This window comes from Botryllus schlosseri, chromosome 9 (assembly GCF_051294905.1).
Source record: "Botryllus schlosseri isolate E-star chromosome 9, Bs_hap1, whole genome shotgun sequence".
Taxonomy (NCBI): Eukaryota; Metazoa; Chordata; class Ascidiacea; order Stolidobranchia; family Styelidae; genus Botryllus; species Botryllus schlosseri.
Genome location: NC_137244.1, coordinates 20,876,729 through 20,897,661, shown reverse-complemented (window position 1 = coordinate 20,897,661; position 20,933 = coordinate 20,876,729). Strand labels below are relative to the sequence as shown.

Genomic DNA, 20,933 nt, shown 5'->3' with positions numbered 1-20,933 from the left:
AGTGCTTGTGCCTTTAGTATGTATCGTAAATAAGTAGTAATGAAGTGAACACTAGAAATAGGGCTTGAGCATGCTTTGTCAGAGTGAAGTTTTTAAATGTGAATGGACATGATGATATCACGAAGTCGGAAAGGTCCAGAGCAGCGGTTCTCAACCGGGGGTCCCCGGACCCCTAGGGGTTCGCGAAGCAATTCCAGGGGGTCCGCGAGACCTCTAAATTTTTAAAATGGTTGATAACGTAATTGTTATTTAATTTTTTGATTTGAGAAAGTTTGCTGATACAAACATATTGCTGCTTAGAGATGGTTTGTTGATGTTTGTGGAAAAAATTAAAATATGGAGATAGTAACGTCAATCAGGGTGACTTCGTAATGTCTGCTAAACCTCGATTTGAAGTTGTCAGTCTCATCAAATTAGTGAACAGTCGTTTGAAATATATATTTCCGAAGTATTTCCCTAATTTGTCCCAATGCAGGGATTGAAACCTCGCCACGAAATCCACTTTATCCTGTGATATACATAACCACTATTTGAGCAGCTCCTTGGAGGTACAGATGAACTTCACTATACAATTGAATAGTATATTCATATTGAAATGAACCCGAATATTTCCGGCTTACACTCGTCATAAATCTGACAATGATATACCTGCTCTTAAAGCTCGGCTATCAGATTTGGCGCATTCTTACTGCGGATGCCCTATCGTCAAGGCTGATTTTTTGATGAACAAGGAGTGTTTCGTTGCTATCAAAGCATTACGCCCCAACCCTGAAATTCATATCACCAGTTATATTGGTATGCAGCCTCGTCTTGTTAATGTTCAATTGTTCATGGTCGAAAATGTTTGCTCGTAAATATATATTTAAACCCGAACAGAACAAGTCGTTTCATGACAGTCTTTCTCAGGTTGGAAAACTTGGATCCATTCTTTGGCGCATAAAATTTGTCCATACTTTAAAATTAGGATTTCACTTTGACGGTAGAAACTCTCTGCGGGCCGATCAAAATGCCGTCGGGGGCCGAATCCGGCCCGTGGTGGTCCGTATGTTGCCCGTCCCTGCGCTAGATGCTAGACGTGATATGTTCATAACATAGATGTTTCTTCATTTTGTTGCCATAAATGTTGCGATCACGCCAAAAGTATCGTCGGAAGCGTTATGCGTTAATATTGCATTAGCCTCTATCTATCTTTGCGGAAATGGTTTTCGGCATTCCTCGTTCATATCAAAACGAAGACGCGGATTTTCATGACACGACCACGTACTTCATGAAGTACAGCAGCAAAATTAGCTTTGAAATAATAAAAGTCTACCAATTTCTACATAAGAAGTATGATGTTATTTTCAAGAAAAATCATTATTTTGCTGTTTATCACAAGCCTACAGTTCATATTTGCACAAAACAGATGAAGGTTGCTCCATAATAGCGGCAAAATTGAACTAAAACTTTAGGGGGTCCGCGAGGCTCCGTGACGGTTAAAAGGGGTCCGCGAAGCCAAAAATGTTGAGAACCACTGGTCCAGAGTGAGATTATATACGCTGGATGTGGGGACGGGAATTCCGTTATGGCGTTAGTTTCGGGAGGGAGATTTATATTTTCGATGTGGATCAAAAATTGAAAGAGATAGGAAAATGTACTGCATAACCAGGTTTTGGTGAAGAGACTGAGGGATCATCAAGTCTTCTGCAGCTTGAGTGGAGAATTGTTGCATTGTTAAAGTCGGCACTTACTCCGGCCTAACGTAAACTAAATGACGCTCGTCATATAATGAATTTGAGTAACTACACAGAACGTGGAGATAGCTGGCATGAGAGAAGCAGCCACAACATAAGGTTAGTTATCTATAGTCATATACATGAACAACCTCAAACGATAATAATAGTTGATATATGTTATACGTAACAATAAATGATATGTTTCAGAATATTATACGTGTAACGATATACGGTTATTTCAATTCGTTCAAACCATAATTAAATGAATACACTGCCGTCCGACTCGTCGTACGGGTATCAATGGTCATGTCAATCAGTGGACATTTTGACGTCGTCCTTCGACTGCAGTTGTCCATTCCCTTGCACCGAAGATTGATTTGGCGTTGGCGCACCCAAACCAGGCCGCTCTGATACAGTGATACTGGTAGATAGTTACATTTGTGTGTAACAAATCTAATTGATAGTCTGTCATTGTATCGTTACTGACCCTCATAAACAATGGAATTGGATATCCGTTCGAGCTCTTTTGCCACGGTACACACAACGTAAGATTGATATAGCAGATATGAAGAGGAGCATGGAAAATTATCGAAGGTTTTGACGCAGTCGTAACTTGGCGACTTGAATCTATCCAACACTGATATTTATGTATTAGCACTCATCGCCATGACCGTTAGCTATATAGTATTTGTTCAGGTATAGGTATCCGGATACCGATACTATCCATCCACGATCCATGGTGTGTATAGCCCGTAGCATAGCATGGGCTCGGCGTTCGGGCGGTGGGCTAACAATAACAGGCCGACGAAAAGTTTTTTGAGCCCACCATGAATGCTATAAATTGATTTAGGATTAACAGCAGTCAACAAAAATGCCAATACCATATTGTCGTTATAGAGTTTATAGTTGACATAGCTTGAGCTTAGCGGGTATATAGGCTATGACAGAATTTATAAGGAGAGGTTCAAGGTTCTACTTCTAGTCTTGTCATGTCTCATAATTTGTCACTCGAGGAAAATCCACATCTCACACCAATTGATTGTACCTTGATTCTACCCCGAGCACCTACTATGTTACAATCAAACATTCCTATCTGCTACAGTGCATTTCAAAATGTAAAATCCATTGCTAACCGGCCATCCCTGAGAATGGTTTAACCATTTCTTGTCCCTTGAGAATGGCTTTTCGTAAATTCGAGGAAGTACACAGTCAGTCGTTTCTGATTGATCAGTGGGCTATGGTTGCTTGTGCCATTATTATACCTTGGAATATTTAAGTCATAGTATAGATAGTTCAAAATAGAACTGCTATGCTATAGTTCCTTGGAGTGAGGTAATTAATAAGTGGTCCTGTTACTACATACACCCGGACCCGGTTATGCCTGTGGAGCCAACAGCCAATCATTAATATTTTACAACACGGTGGCGTACATTCAGTTCATTTTCTAGAATAATTAAATATGTTGTCTATCGTATGGTGATTTTTATCAGCCTAAGTCGTGCAGAAATTGCACTGTAAATTTGTTTACTGAAATAATAGGCATACCTCAGAAAGACCCGTGACCCATCTCTGCACAAACAAATTTGTGTAGAACATCTTCTAAATGATGTTTTTTATAGAACATTGATGCCATTATTCTGGGACAGGTATCTAGTTTTTATTGTAAATTAAACTTTGATCGTAAAATGGATGATGACTTCGAATATGAATCTGATAGTGGAGAGGAAGAAGAATGGGTCGATTCTGATGAAGTAGAAGGCCTTGAAAATGATCCGAGTCTCGGCACGCATAATAGCAGCTCGGTACCATTCACTGCCGGAGGAGGCAATGAGCATGATGGGTTCGCGTTCGAGACCTTAACTCCCGAAGGTGTTGTTAATCTCATGAAAGTTTCCGTGAGAGACATTTCAGATATTATTACCTTGGACTCTACGACGTTGCGTATATTACTCGCCCACTACAAATGGGACAAGGAACGTTTGTTGGAGAAATATTATGAATCTGATGGGAATCGGGAAAAATTTTTCAAGGACGCCCACGTAGTGGATCCGCAGGTTATAAAGAAGAAATTACACACGGGGAGTCGTCACACAGAGTACGATTGTGAAATTTGTTGCATTCCGTACAGCGTAAGTTTTTTGACAGGGCTCGGTTGTCAGCATTACTTCTGTAAAGACTGCTGGGCGGAATACCTGCGCACAAAAATTATGGATCAAGGCATGTCACAAACCATCAGCTGTCCTACGTACGGCTGTGAGATCTTAGTTTCTGATGAAATGGTGATGTCATTGATTGATAATAACCGAATTCGTCAAAAATACCAACATTTGATATCGAACACGTTCGTCGAATGCAATCCGTTGTTAAGATGGTGTCCGGCGCCCAATTGTTTGAACGTTATCAAAGTAAACTTTGTCGATACGCGTCCCGTAAAGTGTACCTGCGAGAAAGAGTTTTGCTTCAAATGCGGCGAATCATGGCACGACCCTGTGCTTTGCGCTTATCTAAAGCGATGGAAGAAAAAATGCGACGATGATAGCGAAACATTCAATTGGATCGCAGCCAACACAAAGGAATGTCCCCTATGCAGAGCAACTATAGAAAAGGATGGTGGCTGCAACCACATGGTATGCAGGAGTAGCAGCTGTAAGCATGAGTTTTGTTGGGTTTGTTTGGGTCCATGGGAACCGCACGGGTCGTCCTGGTATCAGTGTAACAGGTTTAAAGCGGATGACGCGAAAAAGGCTCGTGATTCACAAGAGAAATCCAGGCAAGCTTTACAGCGTTATCTATTCTACTGCAACCGTTACATGAATCACATGCAGAATCTCCGTTTCGATCACAAGCTCTACACGCAGGTGAAGCAAAAAATGGAAGAAATGCAGAAATTCGGGATGTCATGGATCGAAGTGCAGTTTCTCAAAAGGGCAGTCGATATCTTGTGTCAGTGCCGGCAGATGTTGATGTATTCCTACGTATTCGCTTTCTTCCTCGATAAGAATAATCAATCGATAATTTTTGAAAGCAATCAAGCGGATTTAGAGAAGGCGACGGAGGAGTTGTGTGCGTATCTTGAACGCGATATCACCACCGACGCGATGAGGGATATTAAACAGAAGGTGCAGGACAAGTGGAGATACTGCGACAGCCGGCGGCAGCTTTTGCTGCAGCATATTCACGAGGGATATGATAACGAATTGTGGGAGTTCAATGACATAAAGTGAACGGGTAACCGGCGGGAGTTCATCGAATTTTTCATGGGGACGTGACCGTGCATGTTTTCAATATTATGTCTGCACACTGTGCTCATCTCAAACTTTATGTATTCAATACAAATTTCTGACGTTACGTACGCTTTTGTTTCTAAATCAGTTCTTTGTCAGAGTGAGCTTCGAATATAATCATCGGGTGTGATAACCGTTTCGGTTAATGTTTACCGGTATTATTTGTAGTCGTACGCACAAGACTCCGGGCGATGGTCTGATTAATGCTACAGTTATTTTCTTTTGTTTTTGTTCTACTACTTCACTGATTTAAAGTAATAATAGTAGACCTATACAAGGATAATGTAATTGATTTGCATATGTGTGCTCTATTGAGTGTATCAATTTCAATCTGGTGTCGAGCATGCTGTCGCTCTTTTTTTAGTGATTGTTACTGTTCTTGTCACTGATCTTTTGTTATGTTTGTAATCTTGTCCAAGTTGTAAATTTACAACAGGATTCGCTGGTAATATGGTATTCGTACACACAATGTTTTAGATAACCATTAACTGTCATGCTTCCTAATATATCACTTGTTGACTTGTGTCATACCTTTGCATATTTCTAAAACACAACTCTCAGCTTGCATGACATTGGTGTTCGTTGTATGATCTACGTTTCTTTGTAATAAAATTTGTGTTTTATACACCTTCATGACTGACCCTTGTCGTGGGCAATCGATAATATTTTTAGTCGTGCTATGAACTATATTGATATATGCTACAAAAATAAATCGGATATTTGGATTCTTGGCGTGTCTGGCAGCTCCCAAATCTTCCTGGTGAGATGACAAAGGTTTGCTTCCCCATAGTCAACAGGAATTGCGGGACCTATCGTTACGCACAAAGTTATCATTGTTGATAGACATTGACAGTACATCCAAAATCCAATGTATGTGCATAGCGCAACCTTTGGGTGATTCGATGGGATCCTCTTTACCGGCTGCGTCGGGATCACTACAAATTTAGTCCAGTCGGGCAGTTCTGCTTTTTGCGACTAATGCATAAGTAACTTTGACCCAAACGCTGTCTGGTATATAATAATGGCTTGATGAAATTCACTCCTAGGGAGCATTCTTCTTTCAAATCATGCCATATGTCCGATTTATGCGTGTATATGTCTATTCAGTACGTGTATTTTTTGGCAGACGAGTAATGATAATAAGGAATTTAAGAAAACTGAAAGCACCGAGGATGTCCCGATCAATAGGTATGAAATCCGGCAAATATGAAAGCTCATCTGAGGTGAGAAGAAGCGTGGTATTATTGGAGATGCGTTTATAGTCTCTTGGTAGCTTTGCAGTTGTAGATTGGTTCTTTATTCCTTGCTATAGGGTGGTAAACTATGGGGAGGACGATTTAGCACGGACACTGATCCTGTAATGGAAAAATTCAACGCTTCGATAGGATTTGATAAGAGAATGTGGAGAGAAGATATAACGGGCAGCAAAGCATATGCTGCAGCGCTATGGAAGGCGTCTCTTATCACTAAAGATGAGGCGACATCAATCCTTGTGGGTGAGTTGCCCATTTGACGCTGCTTCATAATCATGGGACACATTAGGACCTACCTATTAACGGAGGCGATCAGTAACAAAGTAGTTCTGCTCTCAAGTAGGTTTTGCATACTTGCACACTACTTGAGTGGTTATGTTTCGACTACTTATAATGTTTACACAAATAAACTTTTTGTTTTGCATAGTAGAAAGTAGTTTCGGGATATCTTTGTATCGCTTTCATGAGTTGATATTGTCATGAGTCATGACTGTAGGTGCCACATATCGATTCAATTTAAAAAATATAATATGGATGGTTCAGCCTGTTAACGCAGGGCCTCTTTCTGTCCAGCAGTTGAATATTGTTATGTATTTCATTTGGATGAGTTATTCAAGTAAATTGATCATGCAGGTTTAGATAAGGTGTATCAAGAGTGGGAGAAGAACAAATTCAAAATCTTGAATACCGACGAAGATATCCACACGGCAAATGAACGGAGGTTGAGTGAAATCATCGGATCAGAGATTGGAGGAAAACTTCATACTGGCAGAAGTAGAAATGATCAGGTAAGTCATGTACAACGTCAGCATGCTTAGATCTGAGCTTTTCCGGCCATCGAAATGTAAAAAGAGGCTCGTCATGCTATAGTGCTTGCTCAATCTCTTGGTAGGTGGTGACAGATGTCAGGATGTGGCTGAGAAAAGAACTGGTCACGCTCTTCAATTTAATTACACGATTTATCACGGCCATTACGGGACGAGCAGAAACGGAAATCAATATACTGATGCCGGGGTACACTCATTTACAACGTGCTCAGCCTATCAGGTGACAACAAATGTGCTTGACCTTTAATCGGTAGCATGCCATCTTACTTACCCTGACTTGGTAGTCAGAATGGCATTGCTACTCAAGCATCCTAAACTTACCCAGAAACTACCGTTTACTTCACAGCATTCAAAGTGTATAACAGTATGTAGTTTAGCTGTAGAAACCAATGAATAAAAGTGGAAGCATATCCACTCGAGTAAGTAGGCACACCCTACATGAGTCCTCAGAAAAAGAGAAGTACTTCTTTACTGACCGTGAATATTATTTTCCAGATGGAGTCATTGGCTTCTGAGCTACGCCAGCGCTTTGCTCAGGAGCTTGACGGACATTCAGAGTCTCCATCACAAAGTCAACGTGCTGCCGTTAGGCAGTGGTGCGTTAGCTGGAAATCCCTTCAATATCGACCGTGCTTTTCTGTGCAAAGAGTTGAATTTCGGTTCTGTCAGTATAAACAGTCTGGACGCGACTGGCAGTCGGGACTTTATCAGTGAGTGGAGCGTTGTTGATATCTTTTGTAACCATTCTTCAACTAGAGCAAGTCTGAGTTCCTTATATTGGTACTGTGCTACTTGACCGAGTGGGAAATGGCTTCACTTTATTTGAATTAAAATCACTGAGTATGACTTGAAAGCTGTGCCTTCGTGGGTCGCTTGCAGAAATGGTCAAAGTAGTCAGTGTTTACACTCAAGTAGGCGTAGACGTACTGCTGTAAATTACAAGTAGAAATAGGGATTTCCAAGACATGTCAAATCTATTTGAATTGGACAATGATACTATGAACACTATAAATACGTGCAATCCAAAAAATATATTCAGTTGCTGTGATAATGCGGCTGTTTTACGCTGTTCTTACGACGATTTAGACTAGGTAAACTTATCCCTAATCTGTTTCTGCTTTTCTCGATTCTCGAAGGGTTATTTTTAGCCAATAAAAAAGCCAAGTAGAGGTGAAAGTAGCCTCTTGTGCAGACAAGTATTCATTCTGTAGATTCTGCTCACGCTCCCCTTGAATTTGCACTTGAGTAAAATCTTAACTGCACGTGAGTATTATCAATACTCTGATCAGTTCTGCAACAAATCTTGACTTCTTAAACACTGCATTTATATTTCCAGGTGATACTCTGTTTTGGTGTGCACAGCTGTCATCTACATTAAGTCGATTTGCCGAGGACTTGATATTGTACTCGACGCGCGAGTTTGGCTATGTTCGAATTTCCGATCGCTACAGCACGGGAAGTAGTTTGATGCCGCAAAAAAGAAATTCGGACGGATTAGAACTCATACGTGGAAAAGCCGGCACGATCACAGGCAGGGTAAGTGTCGCTGCGATTGAACGCCTGAAAGTCTGTTGGTTCATGCTTATTGAAACAATTCATTGGTTTTGGTGCTTGTACGTTTACCCTTTCACTTTCTTGACGTTACTATTATCATAACAAAAGTAGCGCTTCAATGCTACTCAAAAAGAAGTACAAGAAATTTCTACTCAATTATAAATAGCAGTATCAATTTACAGTACCTGTCCTCCTTCAAGTGGACGTAAAAAATGAAGGGGCTGAATAGCACTGAAGTAAGTAGTTTGAAAAAGTGGATTTGATCGAGGGCCTCGAGCTGTTCATCGCAGATGGCTTTATGCGAAATTGCAAGATACATCTTTGTGACTAACTCAAAAAGATTAAGGACTCTACAGATGGTGGTTCTTTTCAAAAACATTCACTTAACGTGATCCAAGGTTATCTGGACAATTTAACTTATGACAGCGATGCAAATTTGCCTCTTAGAAGCTGTTCAGAATATAGTATTTTGGTATCTATGAAAAGTAGAAGTACTTCATTACTGACCGTCTCCTAATTTAACAAGGTCTTAAAAGCGATTGTCCTAAACTTGAACAGAAACCACCCTCCCAAGTAATCCCATTGGATGCTAAGCTGGTTAACTAAACTGAATTGAGCACAGTACGTAGGCCACTAGCAAGCCTTTAGCACAGTTCATCACTTGTTAATGATGGGTTTTCCTCTCAACAGTGCATGGGATTTATGATGACAATGAAGGGACTTCCAAGTACCTACAACAAAGATCTACAAGAGGATAAAATCGTACTTTTCGACGTGTGCGACTCAGTGGAAGATCTATTACAGGTAAGCTTATGAAAAAAAAGGAATTGCGATATATCAGTGACATATCTGGCATCCAAAGATTGCCTGCGGCATCGTGTCAACGCTGCAAATCGACCCCGTGAAAATGCGCGAGGCTCTCAGTATGGATATGCTCGCGACCGACGTAGCGTATTACTTGGTTCGAAAAGGCGTAAGTGATGACATTGCCGAATATTCTTGCATTCTTTTCACGTATTGCTTTTGAAAACTGCAGGTTGCGTTCCGGACCGCGCACGGCATCTCTGGTCAAGTAGTGAAGGCTGCCGAAGACAGGGGCTGCGCATTGAACGAACTTCCGTTATCTGCACTTCAGAAGATATGGTCAGTAGATTTACGACTAGAAAAAAAATTTCAAAATTTTGTGTGTCCTGTAGTCACAAATGATGAACTTTTGTGTCCTGATTTCAAAATTCACAAAAGTTAAGACTGTTTAAACAAAAACCTCCCGCACAAAAATTTTCCAGTTTTCACTGTATGAAGGGGATAGGCTTTCTTTCGTAGATACAGACTATATAATTTATATATCGACTGATTTGAATTTAACTGACCCAATTCCAATTGCGAAGATTTAAAATACGGTAGTATTTTGGTAAAATTTTATCGCCCAGATTGAATTATTCCTATCGTGTTCTTGTTTACAGTCAAAATTGAATAATTAATAAATAATTATTAATTCCAATTTTAGATGTAGACCGTATATATCGTATAATTTCAATTTGTCTGACACAAATCAAACTGGGTGTTTGAAAAGGCGAAAGTAGAACAACTTTAGATATTTTCAGCGGTCTAGAAAACCGATAAGAAGAATATGATGTATAGGAAAATTTGAAAATCTCATATATCATAGGCCTATGTGACACCGTAGCATCTGTTGATACTGGACGGCATAATGGCGTTGTTTCGAAACTGCAAAATGCAATGATGAGCAAGGTTTTTCATAAACCACAATATATTGTCTGCCAACATCATATTATCGATTCTTAAAGCATATAATAGAGTTTTTCAATCCAACGTCTTCAACAAATCCAACTCTCAGCTATAAATTTGGAGATGATGTGGTAAAACACTACAAAAACTTGCTGCAATCCACCAAGCAAGAATTTCAGATGAAAATATTAGTAAACCGAGGATGGAGAGATGATTTTAAGTTTATCTATGACCTGTGCAGAGCATGCCGCTCTTTTAAAGAAAATAGTATAGATTACCACTAATCAAATGGCATATACTTCCATCTCTACGCAATGCGAGATGGTGCTCAAGGGGGCCATGATTGCGTACTTCCAAATCCCCAGATGGAGAATAACTCTGGAGATATCATGCTTATTCTTCGCAAATGCGTGTCAGGAAGACTGGTATTCTAACCAGATGTCTAAAGATGGAATATACTAGAGCCCAACCGATTATCGGTTCGTCGATAATATCGAGACGATATCACACTTTGAAAGAATTATCGGTATCGGCCATTGGAGCTGAAAACTTGTCGGCAATTTGCGTGTGACGTCACATCATGGTGGTAGGAAGTCAGAAAACTATAATCTTTGACCGCTACACTGAGAATATTGATATATTTCATATAGGTTACACTTTACAGGTGTCCTAGTTTATTTCATGTTCAAGTATAACAATGGCTGTAAAGATGTTCAAATAAATGCCCTGAAGCTTTGAAAATGTGCTTATGTAAATATGATTACATCCAACTTCTTTTGAATATTGACTGAATGTATTGGGGTTATCGGTCAAGGTGTGAGATATCGGTTTTATCAGTATCGACCCAAAAATCCAATATTGGTCGGGCTCTCGAATATACCAAAGATTATATGCTGCTATCTTTGCGGTCTGCAGTGGTAAAGTGCCTTAAAACCCCATTGGAAGTCGGATATGTCCGTCGTAGATGTCCCTGGCACTAACATAATAACAGAAAGGGAAGTCAAATTGATGAATGAACTTCACAAGTGCAAAAGGACATATATTTCAAGATTAAATTTGTAGCAAAGAAAATCTTTGAATTTTAAATTTTTTCTATATTTGGACCAGTGTCGAAAATTGAAGTTTATTTGTGCGGGACATTTTTGTCGATTTGAACAAAATGATTATAATTTTATTAATTTATACCAAAATGTTCATTTATTCCTGCTACAGGCAAAAAAATTTTTTTATTAGTCATAACCCTAATGGTCAGTGCGTCTCGATGTTAGCTTTGCATTGGTATCAGTTTTCAATATTTTCATTATTTCAAAACACCACCAAACTCCAATACAATGAATTTATAGGAAGGTTTCGAAACGACTTGGAGTAGTCTTTGAAATCAGATAGGCCTACCCACTTTGGCCTAGGCGAAGTAGAGAAGAGGCATGCACACTGAATGAAAAGTAAAGCAGAGAATGTAAAAAGCAGAGATCGATATGTTAGGTCGTGGTCCGGTAATCCTGAAGACTGACTAGTATTCATTTAGAAGAAATTGCTTGTATTCCATCCCGATCATATGGTAGTTGCATACTGTTTCTCAATCTTTCAAGTCTGTGTTGTCAACCTTACGCACTGCAGATCACAGGTGATCAGTAACATGATAGGGTTGTGACAAGTCAATTTAACTTATATAGTTTTGACTCGAGTCATTTTCAATTCACGGTCATGTCCAAGTCATAGTGTTAAGACTCGAGTCCAAATAATAGCGTTTACTGTTCAGTATCGAGTTAAGTCAGGTTAAACTCACTTCTGTGTAACTCTTGGATCATATCGAAGTCCTCGGATTCATAACTCTAATAAGTGGAAGTAGAATGTGTCGAGTCATTTTACATTTTTAAGAAAATGGCTCAAGTCCATGAAAAATTGCGACTCGAGTCCCCTGTAACACAACACTTCAATGTATTTGGAGCGCACTCAATTAGATTGCTCAAGTGGTTATGTTTTTGGATTACACTGCTTGAATTTTTGGGTAAAACTACTAATTAGAAATTAGTTAGGCAATATGTTTGTATGACTTTGTAGTGTCGGGACTCTATCAGTGTGTTGAGCGTTGTTGATGCACTCTGCAGGTGACCCCTTGACCAAATCTACTTCTTCGAGTAGAAATTTACACTGGCCTAGAGTCTCCAAGTCTTTAACTATGAAATTCATAGCAACTTACAAGTCAACGTGATAAATTTTGCTTAATAAGCAGATGTGACAACCACATCGTAATCCTCATACCTTTCTTATGGGCTCAACGCAAATTGTTTTCTTTTGTCAGCCCAAACTTTGACGAAGATACGGCTGCTATTTGGGATTTCGAGAACAGCGTGGAACAGTACCAGGCCCCAGGCGGTACAAGCCGCGCCAGGGTCGCTGATCAAGTAAAGCAGATCAATCTGGAGATCAAGAAGCTCCCGCTGTACGAGAAACTCTCTGCCTGATCATAAGCTGCTGCAGCCATCGTTTTGGCATTGTGCCTAAATTTTTAGCTGTGACGGTAACCCTTCATGTGGTCAAACACATTCCGGTAGATTAGAATACGTGTGAGACAGTTCCATGACAACCAAATAGTTCACATCAGATAGATATGCAATTGATTATCGCATCACCGTGACCCACAATATAATATAGTACTCAGCAGGAGATCTTTTCAGCAAACGCGATCCTTTTCTTTCATTATATCAAAAACGCAATGAAATTGCATGGCCAACATGATCAAGATATGTTATCTTTATTATCTACATTATTTTCGTCCGACGTATTCGCATCTACCTTGCCCGGCTCGCGGTACATACTTTTATATATCGAAAGTGCCTGTGAGAGTAAAAGAACGGTATAAATGTACATGCCTATTGTTCTATAATATATTTCCGTCGCTTACCTGTGCTGCCATACTTGACACGTCACCAGTGTTGGCTGGTAGTAGTATAGTGTTGCCTTCCTTAGCCAGTTTTTCAAACGCGACTACATATTGCTCGGCAACAGACAGTGAGGCAGCATTTGAGCCGTGCTGAGCGAAGGACAAGAGGACAGCTCAATTTTATCAAATTACAATACACAAGCACGAAGGCAAACTTACCTCCTGCGACAGAGCCTCCGCTATAGCGAGTATTGATCGAGCCCTAGCCTCGGCCTTGGCGATAATAGCTTTGGCTTCGCCTGCACAAAGTAGCGTCAATTAGTAATTCGTTGAATAATAATCGTTGGACGCACTTACCCTCCGCCCTGTTGATTTGTTCGATTTTGAAGGCTTCCGAAGACAGAATTTGAGCCTGCCGCATGCCTTCGGCTACATTGATGTTGGCCTCTTTTTTACCCTCTGACTCCAAAACTGCGGCCCTCTTCTTCCTTTCCGCTTCCACTTGCATTTGCATAGCTTCCTGCACTCTCGTGGGGACCTGCGTTCAAAAATGGCGCCAATTTGAACGGGTGCCTCGTTGCTATTCTCTTGGAGAAGCACTCGCCTGTATGTCTCTTATTTCGTAACGCAGGCACTGAATGCCCCACGCGTCTTGCGAGGCGTTGTTGATGGCCATCACGATGTTTGTGTTGAGGAGTTCTCTTTCGCGGAATATCCCGTCCAAAGTCAACTTGCCTGTTGACATAATTGTAATGACATGTTACTTCAACATGTCTGAGAGGGGTTGAGCGAGCGCACTCCAATCCGCGTTTGAAACACACGGAAATCGCGCTTTATCAGCTCGACATGACGTCAGATATTCAAAAGGCACACGCCAAAGCCAACGTGTCGACGGTTGAATTTCACGGGGTTTAAAAAGTGCTAATAACCAGTTATTTACAGTCAGTAAATAAGTACTTTTACTTTTTTGATGTAGGCCTACTCAAGTAGATTTAGCACACTTTTACTACTTGCTCGAGTGGTTACGTGTTTAGACTACTTCTGCCTGAACCGTATTTTAGGCAAAACTGCTTTGTATTTTTAAAAGTAGGAAGTGGTTATCGTCACTTTTACGTGTGAAATCGTCATAGGAGCCGTGTGAAAGAACCATAGCAGTGACATGGGAATACATTTTCAACGATATTCGGTACCTATTCGTAGCGTCTATAGTCATTTTGCGTTCTTCGCGCAGATATATGTTGAAATTTCGGTAGTGGCTCCCGCAGATTAATTGCCGAAAGTTTGCAAATCGCCAATCAAATCGTCTGTGTAAAACTACCAACTTGAGTAAGTTTGAGACTTCTAATTTTCTACTTTCACTCAAAGTAGTTTGACAGTAGTGAAACTTCCACTTGTAGCTGTGTAAAAATTTACAGCATTACTTTTACTTACTTGAGTAGCAACGCTGACTGTTTTTATCACCTCTGGTCATTTGCAGTGCAGCATAAAATCATTTGTGTGTTCATTTGCAGTGCAGCATAAAATCATTTGTGAAGCGTTCATGTGTAACGAAGTAACTAGCTTCACACACAACACTAGAAACATCTTATAAATACAACAGTGCTTCCTGTGTATATAATGGCTGTTGGAAAATATGAACACTTATGTGAAGGCATGCAACCAATGTTCCCTCCAATTTTTTTGACGCATCTGCGCAGACTCACCAACTCTCTGCGCAGACCCTTGGACAACAGTGCGTAACGACTAAAAAAAGGTCATCACTTCGGATTTTTTGTGCGCATCTTGGATTTCCTGTGCGCAGAGACCTTGTCAGCACTGCGCACATGCACATCTTAAAGGGAACATTGCATGCAACATATTTTAAAATGCACATTATGCATCCCATTCTGGTGCACAAGCACAAAGTTGCGTGTGGCTTTGTGCTGCTTAACCCATTGAAAGTGCTGCGGACTTGGAACGATAATGCCAGGCAAATTGACCTTGACAGCAAATATTCAGTTTTCATTTCTCAACGAAATATTACGAAGTGGACATAATTTGCTGCCCAAGACTACAAGTTCTATATTGAACTTACCTATTTCTGATCTCATTGTGGTTTGTGCTAGTTGAGTTACTGCATACTCTGGATCTTCAACTCCGTAGCTTGACTTGTATGGATCCACAACTTTCACATACAAAACCCCATCAATGTGCAATCCGACATTATCTGAAAACAGAAGACATGATAAATGCAGTCACCCAACCAGCAGCTAGGAATAACAAATGTAAAATAACACATTAGTTAATTTCATAACGACTTATCTCAGAATTCAAACGGAATTCTTGCAATTATGACTACACTTAGTAAACTAAAATCTAGCACATATTCTTTGGGTCATACACCATTGTACAATACCGGTACGGATCAAGTTCATTTGGTGGATTGTAGGTCGATATTTATCACCCGCAATCAATTTGTAAAAAACGTAATACATGAATAAACGGACAGTACATCCAATGAATGGATCAGGGAAAATGTCAAGTAGGTAAGTATTTGATATTCAAGATTACATGTTGTCAACAATTGATATTGTGCATGACAGCAGCAATTCTCGGATACCGGTACAGGGAAGATTTTCCATCATAATATGTTGTGGTAAACTGTAAACCAAGATTATGGGTGTCAAGCTTTAGTCGTCGCTCAGATTTCCAATGTGGCATTATAGAGTGAGATTAATTCAATGGCATAGTTCTGCTACGAACTGGTTAAACTGGTTGAGATTCGGGTTACATTATGGATTTTTGGACACTGGACATCGTAACGATTCTTTACTAGCCTGGACCAGTGCTTTTCCACCTTTTTGAGCTTCATTTGCACTTTTTTGGAGAATAAATTTCATTCGCACCATGGAGCATGCGACACTTGAGCTAGTGGGTAAAATTTGGGGTTATGGTCGGGCATGGTCTAGTTAGATTAAGGATTGGGTTAGGTTTGGGGTTAGTATATATATATACGTGTTGATTTCGGGGGTAGGGTGGGGTTAGCCGATTAGGGTTAGTGTTGGGGCTATGAAACCATATGCCAAAGTGACGCATGATATCTAATATCAAAGAGACGGCAGTAAATCAAGCTCCCAGTATATTACATTTGATATGCGTACATTTGTCGCAATGAAATTTAGGTTTAATTTGGAATTTCCAAGGTTCACCGCTCCGCTACACATATTTTAAACCACAAAAGTTAGGGAGACATTGCCCGAATATTTCCTATGATTTTTATCCAGATATTCATTCGCACCATCTTCGTCATTCGTACTGCAATTTTTTTTCATTCGCACAAGTGCGTACCATCCCACAGCCACAGGTTGAAGGCACTGGTCTGGATGAATGATCAAAATAAACGCAGTCATACATCGTCAATTAGCTGGTAATGTTTCAACCTGCTTCAGTCCATCACATTTATATGGCACTAAATATAGGACATACTGATTCAGTCACCTTTTGTTACTGCGCTCTGCTCAGGAATCTTGATGGCTTGCTCTTTCAAAACTTGCACATACTTGACACGATCCAGTATGGGGATCAGGATATTCAGACCCTGAGGAGTAGTAGGTCAGCTTAGTCAGCCAGTATAATTTGTTTTCACTACTGATATACACACAGTATACGGTCACAAGATATACTCACAGGCTCAAGAATCTTCAGAAATTTACCCATCCTCTCGATCACCCATGCCTCTTGCTGTGGGACAAACAGGAGAACTGTGTTGGTTGGTAACCTCGAGTAATTCATAGCTTGGAAGCTCGTTGTTAAAGGGATAACCTGCCGGGAATGCAATATCCTCCTTCCATAATGAGTAAGTAGTCTTCTGTTTGTATTCCACAAGGACATTTCTGATGTAAATATCCTAAAACTGATAGTCCAGTAAGCTAATGAACGTAAAGCAGAAGTGATAAACCTGGTCAGACTAGTTACAACAATCTCCAACAGATAAAACCCGCAGAATCCTCACTCACTCATCCCACAGTCCACTTATATAGCTTATTGACATTCACCAACAACAGTTCATGCTTAGAAATTCAGTCGCGCGGTGGCGCAACAACTTGGTAGCTCAAAACTCAGTGACTTGTGACCGGAGATGAGATGCTCCTGAAATGCTCCATCGAGCTCCGGCTGGTATTTCAAATGTCCAAATAATCCACCTGGTACCACGAATCGTGCAAAATATATGCTCTAATAAATAAATTCTTCTAAATTCTGACTTTCAACGAAATCCATGACCATGACCGGACCAAACTTACCATACGTCCCCTTTTGGCTTCTTGTTTTGACTTTTTTGAAAGTGTCCTCGAAGGACGCCCAAATGTCCTCTTTTTTAGAATTTTGCTCAAATATAGGGCCAAATTCGACTGAGATACAGTAAATCAGCGCTGAGTCCTTTCTCTGAGTCCTCCTCATTGAATACCACACTGTTCGCTGATGATACCTCCTCTCTTGCTCATCCTCTAAGGCTAAGTTGGGTGCCGTGACCAGTGACCAAATGCACAAAGTGCATGAGTGGACTGCCCGCAATAATATCTGCGTCAACGCCGCGAAATCCCAGTTATTGGCCTTAAACTCCGAAAACAAAAAATTAACCGTTACCATCGGTGGTCAACCTATTTCCAACTCGGAAAATTCGAAATACCTTGGGGTTTTACTAGACTCGAACATGTCCTGGAAGAGTCACATTCAGTCGCAGGAAAAACAATTATCACGAAACTGTGGTCTGTACTACAGCCTTAAAGACTACATGCCAGTCTGGGTCCTCCTGATACTCTTTGAATCATTTTTGCTATCGAAGTTACAATATGGCATCATCTATTGGGGGGCTGCCAGTAAAACTGCACTGAAGCCGCTACAAAAATTACAACATCAGGTCCTCCTTATTATAGCCAGGGTCCCAAAGGGACCAGGATGAGTGTCCAACAAATCACTGCTCAAAAAATTTGGTGCAAAGTTTATGTATCAGTTCCACTGCGGCCACTTCCCCGAACACTTCTGACTTCTTTACCTCGGTATCAAAAGTGCATAAGTACGACACACGCTTGTCCACGTCGTCCAACTATCATATGGTTGACAAAAAAGATCATCGCTTCGGACCTGAAGTGTGGAATAGTAGGCCTATCTCGCCGGCTACCCGACAGTCGTCGAGCATGTCATGGTCATTGGTCAGCCGTTTTGCACTTTTCATCCGGCCAACTTAAGACACACAATGTACGGCGCGATGCACAAGACACAACACGATGAATGTATGTACTGTGCAGTGTACAATGTATAGGAGAATGTCGGAACGACCAAATACGGTCTGGCCTGTGCTGACCCTGCTAGTATTAAACAGAACCCGAGTGTGCATTAGTAAAAAGCAAACGTAAAGATAAATACGTATAACTTCTATTCGATTGCAATAATAATTACATTATATATATAATATTGATAGCAAAAATATGTGAGGAACATTGTCACTACACTTGAAGAGGCGGTGGTGATGTGGTAACATCAAGCAACTTTCACTGTTTCGGATCCTGGCTGTGTCTTCTGCTGACGCTTATTCGTCTTGCGAAGGGTAGAAAGCAAAATACCAACCCATACGACTGCAAAACAAGTTATGAATCATTATATTGTTTTAGAAAAATAGGGTATACGGAGGACCAGGCGTGAAAAGATATCAAATTCGATAGTGCCACCGCATTTAATAATACAGCTCACCCATACAAATCAGGAGCTAGGCCTACTACCCACGATCAAGCTATATTGCCTACTGAGCACTAACTAACCCGGGGCCACCCCAATGTAGGCCTATATAGAATATAGATAGAAGTGCCTAGTTATAAAATGTGGAATTGGCTATACCTGTATTTTACTATGGACCACGATATGACTTATCGATCTCGCCTTCCATCACATGCCCCCTAATGTTTTCGCTTGTTCTTTTATACTATATCTTCTTATACTTTTCATTCAGTGTAGGCCTACTGTAGCCTACATGTACAATGTTGGATTGTTGGTCTACCTACAACTACATGCCGCCTCTTTATATCGCCTAGGCCCAGGTGTGTGTTTCGCCAAGACGGTTAATTTCAAAGTTATATTAATTTCAAAGCGGACGTTAAATAAGGCGTGAAAGCTACCAAGGTCCTAATTATAACTGTATCGTCTGCTATTGGCTCAACAAGACAACAACGTCATCGATGTATACTGTGTGTCTTCAGGGGTTGGCAATGATAAAAAAAACACATATTATGATTATGATAGCGAGTGTCATAGTAGCGAAGATTTCAATATATCGAGTTTCAAAACTGCAAATGACAAATAATAGCAAGGTAGTGAAATTGTGAGTGTCAAGACAACGAGTCGTTCGTTTTAGCAACAGTCAAAACAGTGAGGGTCTGAATCCATCCCTAAAGAACCTACTGAACAACATATCTCGCCGGTATGACACTGGCGATTTTGACACTTGCTTTTGAAATGGCGTACATAATTTTGAACTCTCTATAGCAGGGGTTCTCAACCTGGGGGGCGCGGGAAGCTCTCAGGGGGGAGCGCGAGAAATTGATCACGTCTGTATGAATTCTGACTAAGAATGTGCTTCACAATCATTCTGAGAAGGCGATTGTTAAAGATGAAACTTATTTCGTATTCAAGAAATCTCGCCAAATTCCAACTCCAGCAGTCGCGCTCAACGGAGTATAGGCTGATTTCAACTTCATTTGAGCAAATTTTTGATATTCTTTGAAAATTTTGAGCAATTCCCACAAGTTTGGGGAAATTTGTCAGAAATGTTAAAGACTCAACAACTGGAATGCGAATTCAAACTGGGCGTAAGACATACCATATCTATACTATTAGATCAGGGAAGGGCAACCTGTTGCTGTAGATGGGAATTTGTGCGACCGTCGACACCTAATTCAATTTGTATGTGTTGGCATCCGTAGACATGCAAATTGAAATTACGAATTCACTCCCGAATTTTTGAGATATTTTAATTAATCTTGAAATTTTCTTCACACTCCGCGCAATTCAACATAACTTGATTTTCGATTTTAATATAGTAGCGACCTTCTCACTCTGACCCGGAATCGTGTGCTCCTCGCGAAAGAAATTTGTTTATGGTACATTTGGACGATTTTAATATATTTCTTCTACCGATACAATCGACAATCCTGATCGGGGGTCAAGAAATAACAGCATACAACCAAGTGACTAATAACATTTGGCCCACGCGAAGATGCATTATCATTTATAACTTGCCCTAAATTTTCAAAAGCACTCCCTCAATGAACCCTACCGGTGTATCTGATCACAAGGGCTAAAAGAGGATAAATATTTGATAATAATATGTGATACTGCTACTATAAATTACGGAATTCATTCGTGAATCTGAAAAATTTTCGCGCTCGGCGCGACAATAAACACTCCCAGCATCTATTCATAACATTGCGACTCACGATTTCGGTACGTACAAAAGGCTTTTGTTAAAAGTATAATAGTCTGGACTCCGGAATTCACCGGCAATGGATATGAACAGATTAGGTATTTCGCGTGCAGTTAGTTCATTACGGCTATGTCCTGGAATGTGGCCTTGGGCTACATAAGTAATCGAAATGGGCCGTGATTAGCAAAAAGGTTGCCTACCTCTGTATTAGATG

The 20,933-nt window shown here is 40.4% G+C and overlaps 4 protein-coding genes across 5 annotated transcripts in view; 2 read left to right on the top strand and 2 right to left on the bottom strand.

The window, feature by feature from the left end:
• LOC145446416 (argininosuccinate lyase-like) overlaps window positions 1–13,286 on the top strand; it is a 130,889-nt gene extending 117,603 nt beyond the window's left edge. The window contains exons 2-11 of one of the 2 annotated variants that reach the window (XM_080324703.1): window positions 6,129–6,222; window positions 6,312–6,495; window positions 6,886–7,040; window positions 7,145–7,299; window positions 7,575–7,789; window positions 8,416–8,615; window positions 9,324–9,437; window positions 9,496–9,606; window positions 9,670–9,776; window positions 12,685–13,286. In XM_080324703.1, the coding sequence (XP_080180829.1) occupies window positions 6,133–6,222; window positions 6,312–6,495; window positions 6,886–7,040; window positions 7,145–7,299; window positions 7,575–7,789; window positions 8,416–8,615; window positions 9,324–9,437; window positions 9,496–9,606; window positions 9,670–9,776; window positions 12,685–12,847 (1,494 nt within the window). In that variant the 5' untranslated portion in view covers window positions 6,129–6,132 and the 3' untranslated portion in view covers window positions 12,848–13,286. Of the gene's footprint in view, window positions 1–6,066; window positions 6,223–6,311; window positions 6,496–6,885; window positions 7,041–7,144; window positions 7,300–7,574; window positions 7,790–8,415; window positions 8,616–9,323; window positions 9,438–9,495; window positions 9,607–9,669; window positions 9,777–12,684 lie in introns of those variants that run through there. The other variant, XM_080324702.1, reaches the window with a different exon arrangement.
• On the top strand, window positions 2,042–6,126 carry LOC145446417 (E3 ubiquitin-protein ligase arih1-like). Its single transcript, XM_080324704.1, has one exon. The coding sequence runs from the start codon at window positions 3,401–3,403 to the stop codon at window positions 4,937–4,939; it is 1,539 nt and encodes a 512-aa protein (XP_080180830.1). The 5' UTR covers window positions 2,042–3,400; the 3' UTR covers window positions 4,940–6,126.
• LOC145446418 (stomatin-like protein stl-1) lies at window positions 13,051–17,297 on the bottom strand. Its single transcript, XM_080324705.1, has 8 exons — window positions 16,933–17,297; window positions 16,744–16,843; window positions 15,341–15,472; window positions 13,871–14,001; window positions 13,624–13,804; window positions 13,486–13,565; window positions 13,288–13,416; window positions 13,051–13,220 (listed from the first exon to the last, which is right to left on the bottom strand). Exons 1-8 carry the CDS (start codon window positions 17,134–17,136, stop codon window positions 13,122–13,124), a joined length of 1,056 nt encoding a protein of 351 aa, XP_080180831.1. The 5' UTR covers window positions 17,137–17,297; the 3' UTR covers window positions 13,051–13,121.
• Window positions 17,298–18,635: 1,338 nt separating this feature from the next.
• The window catches only part of LOC145446406 (calcium-activated chloride channel regulator 1-like), a 29,865-nt gene continuing 27,567 nt past the window's right edge, over window positions 18,636–20,933 (bottom strand). The window contains exon 19 of the mRNA XM_080324693.1: window positions 18,636–18,878. Within this exon, the coding sequence (XP_080180819.1) occupies window positions 18,784–18,878 (95 nt within the window). The 3' untranslated portion in view covers window positions 18,636–18,783. The remainder of the gene's footprint in view (window positions 18,879–20,933) is intronic.

What these genes read in the sequence shown, in the direction of transcription:
- LOC145446417 (XM_080324704.1), top strand. Translation starts at nt 3,401, where the DNA reads ATGGATGATGACTTCGAATATGAATCTGATAGTGGAGAGGAAGAAGAA.
- LOC145446418 (XM_080324705.1), bottom strand. Translation starts at nt 17,136, where the DNA reads ATGTCCTTGTGGAATACAAACAGAAGACTACTTACTCATTATGGAAGG. An exon ending in ACAAATCAACAGGGCGGAGG is followed by an intron (nt 13,566 to 13,623) that starts GTAAGTGCGTCC and finishes TACTTTGTGCAG; the next exon opens with GCGAAGCCAAAGCTATTATC. An exon ending in TGTCAAGTATGGCAGCACAG is followed by an intron (nt 13,221 to 13,287) that starts GTAAGCGACGGA and finishes TTACTCTCACAG; the next exon opens with GCACTTTCGATATATAAAAG.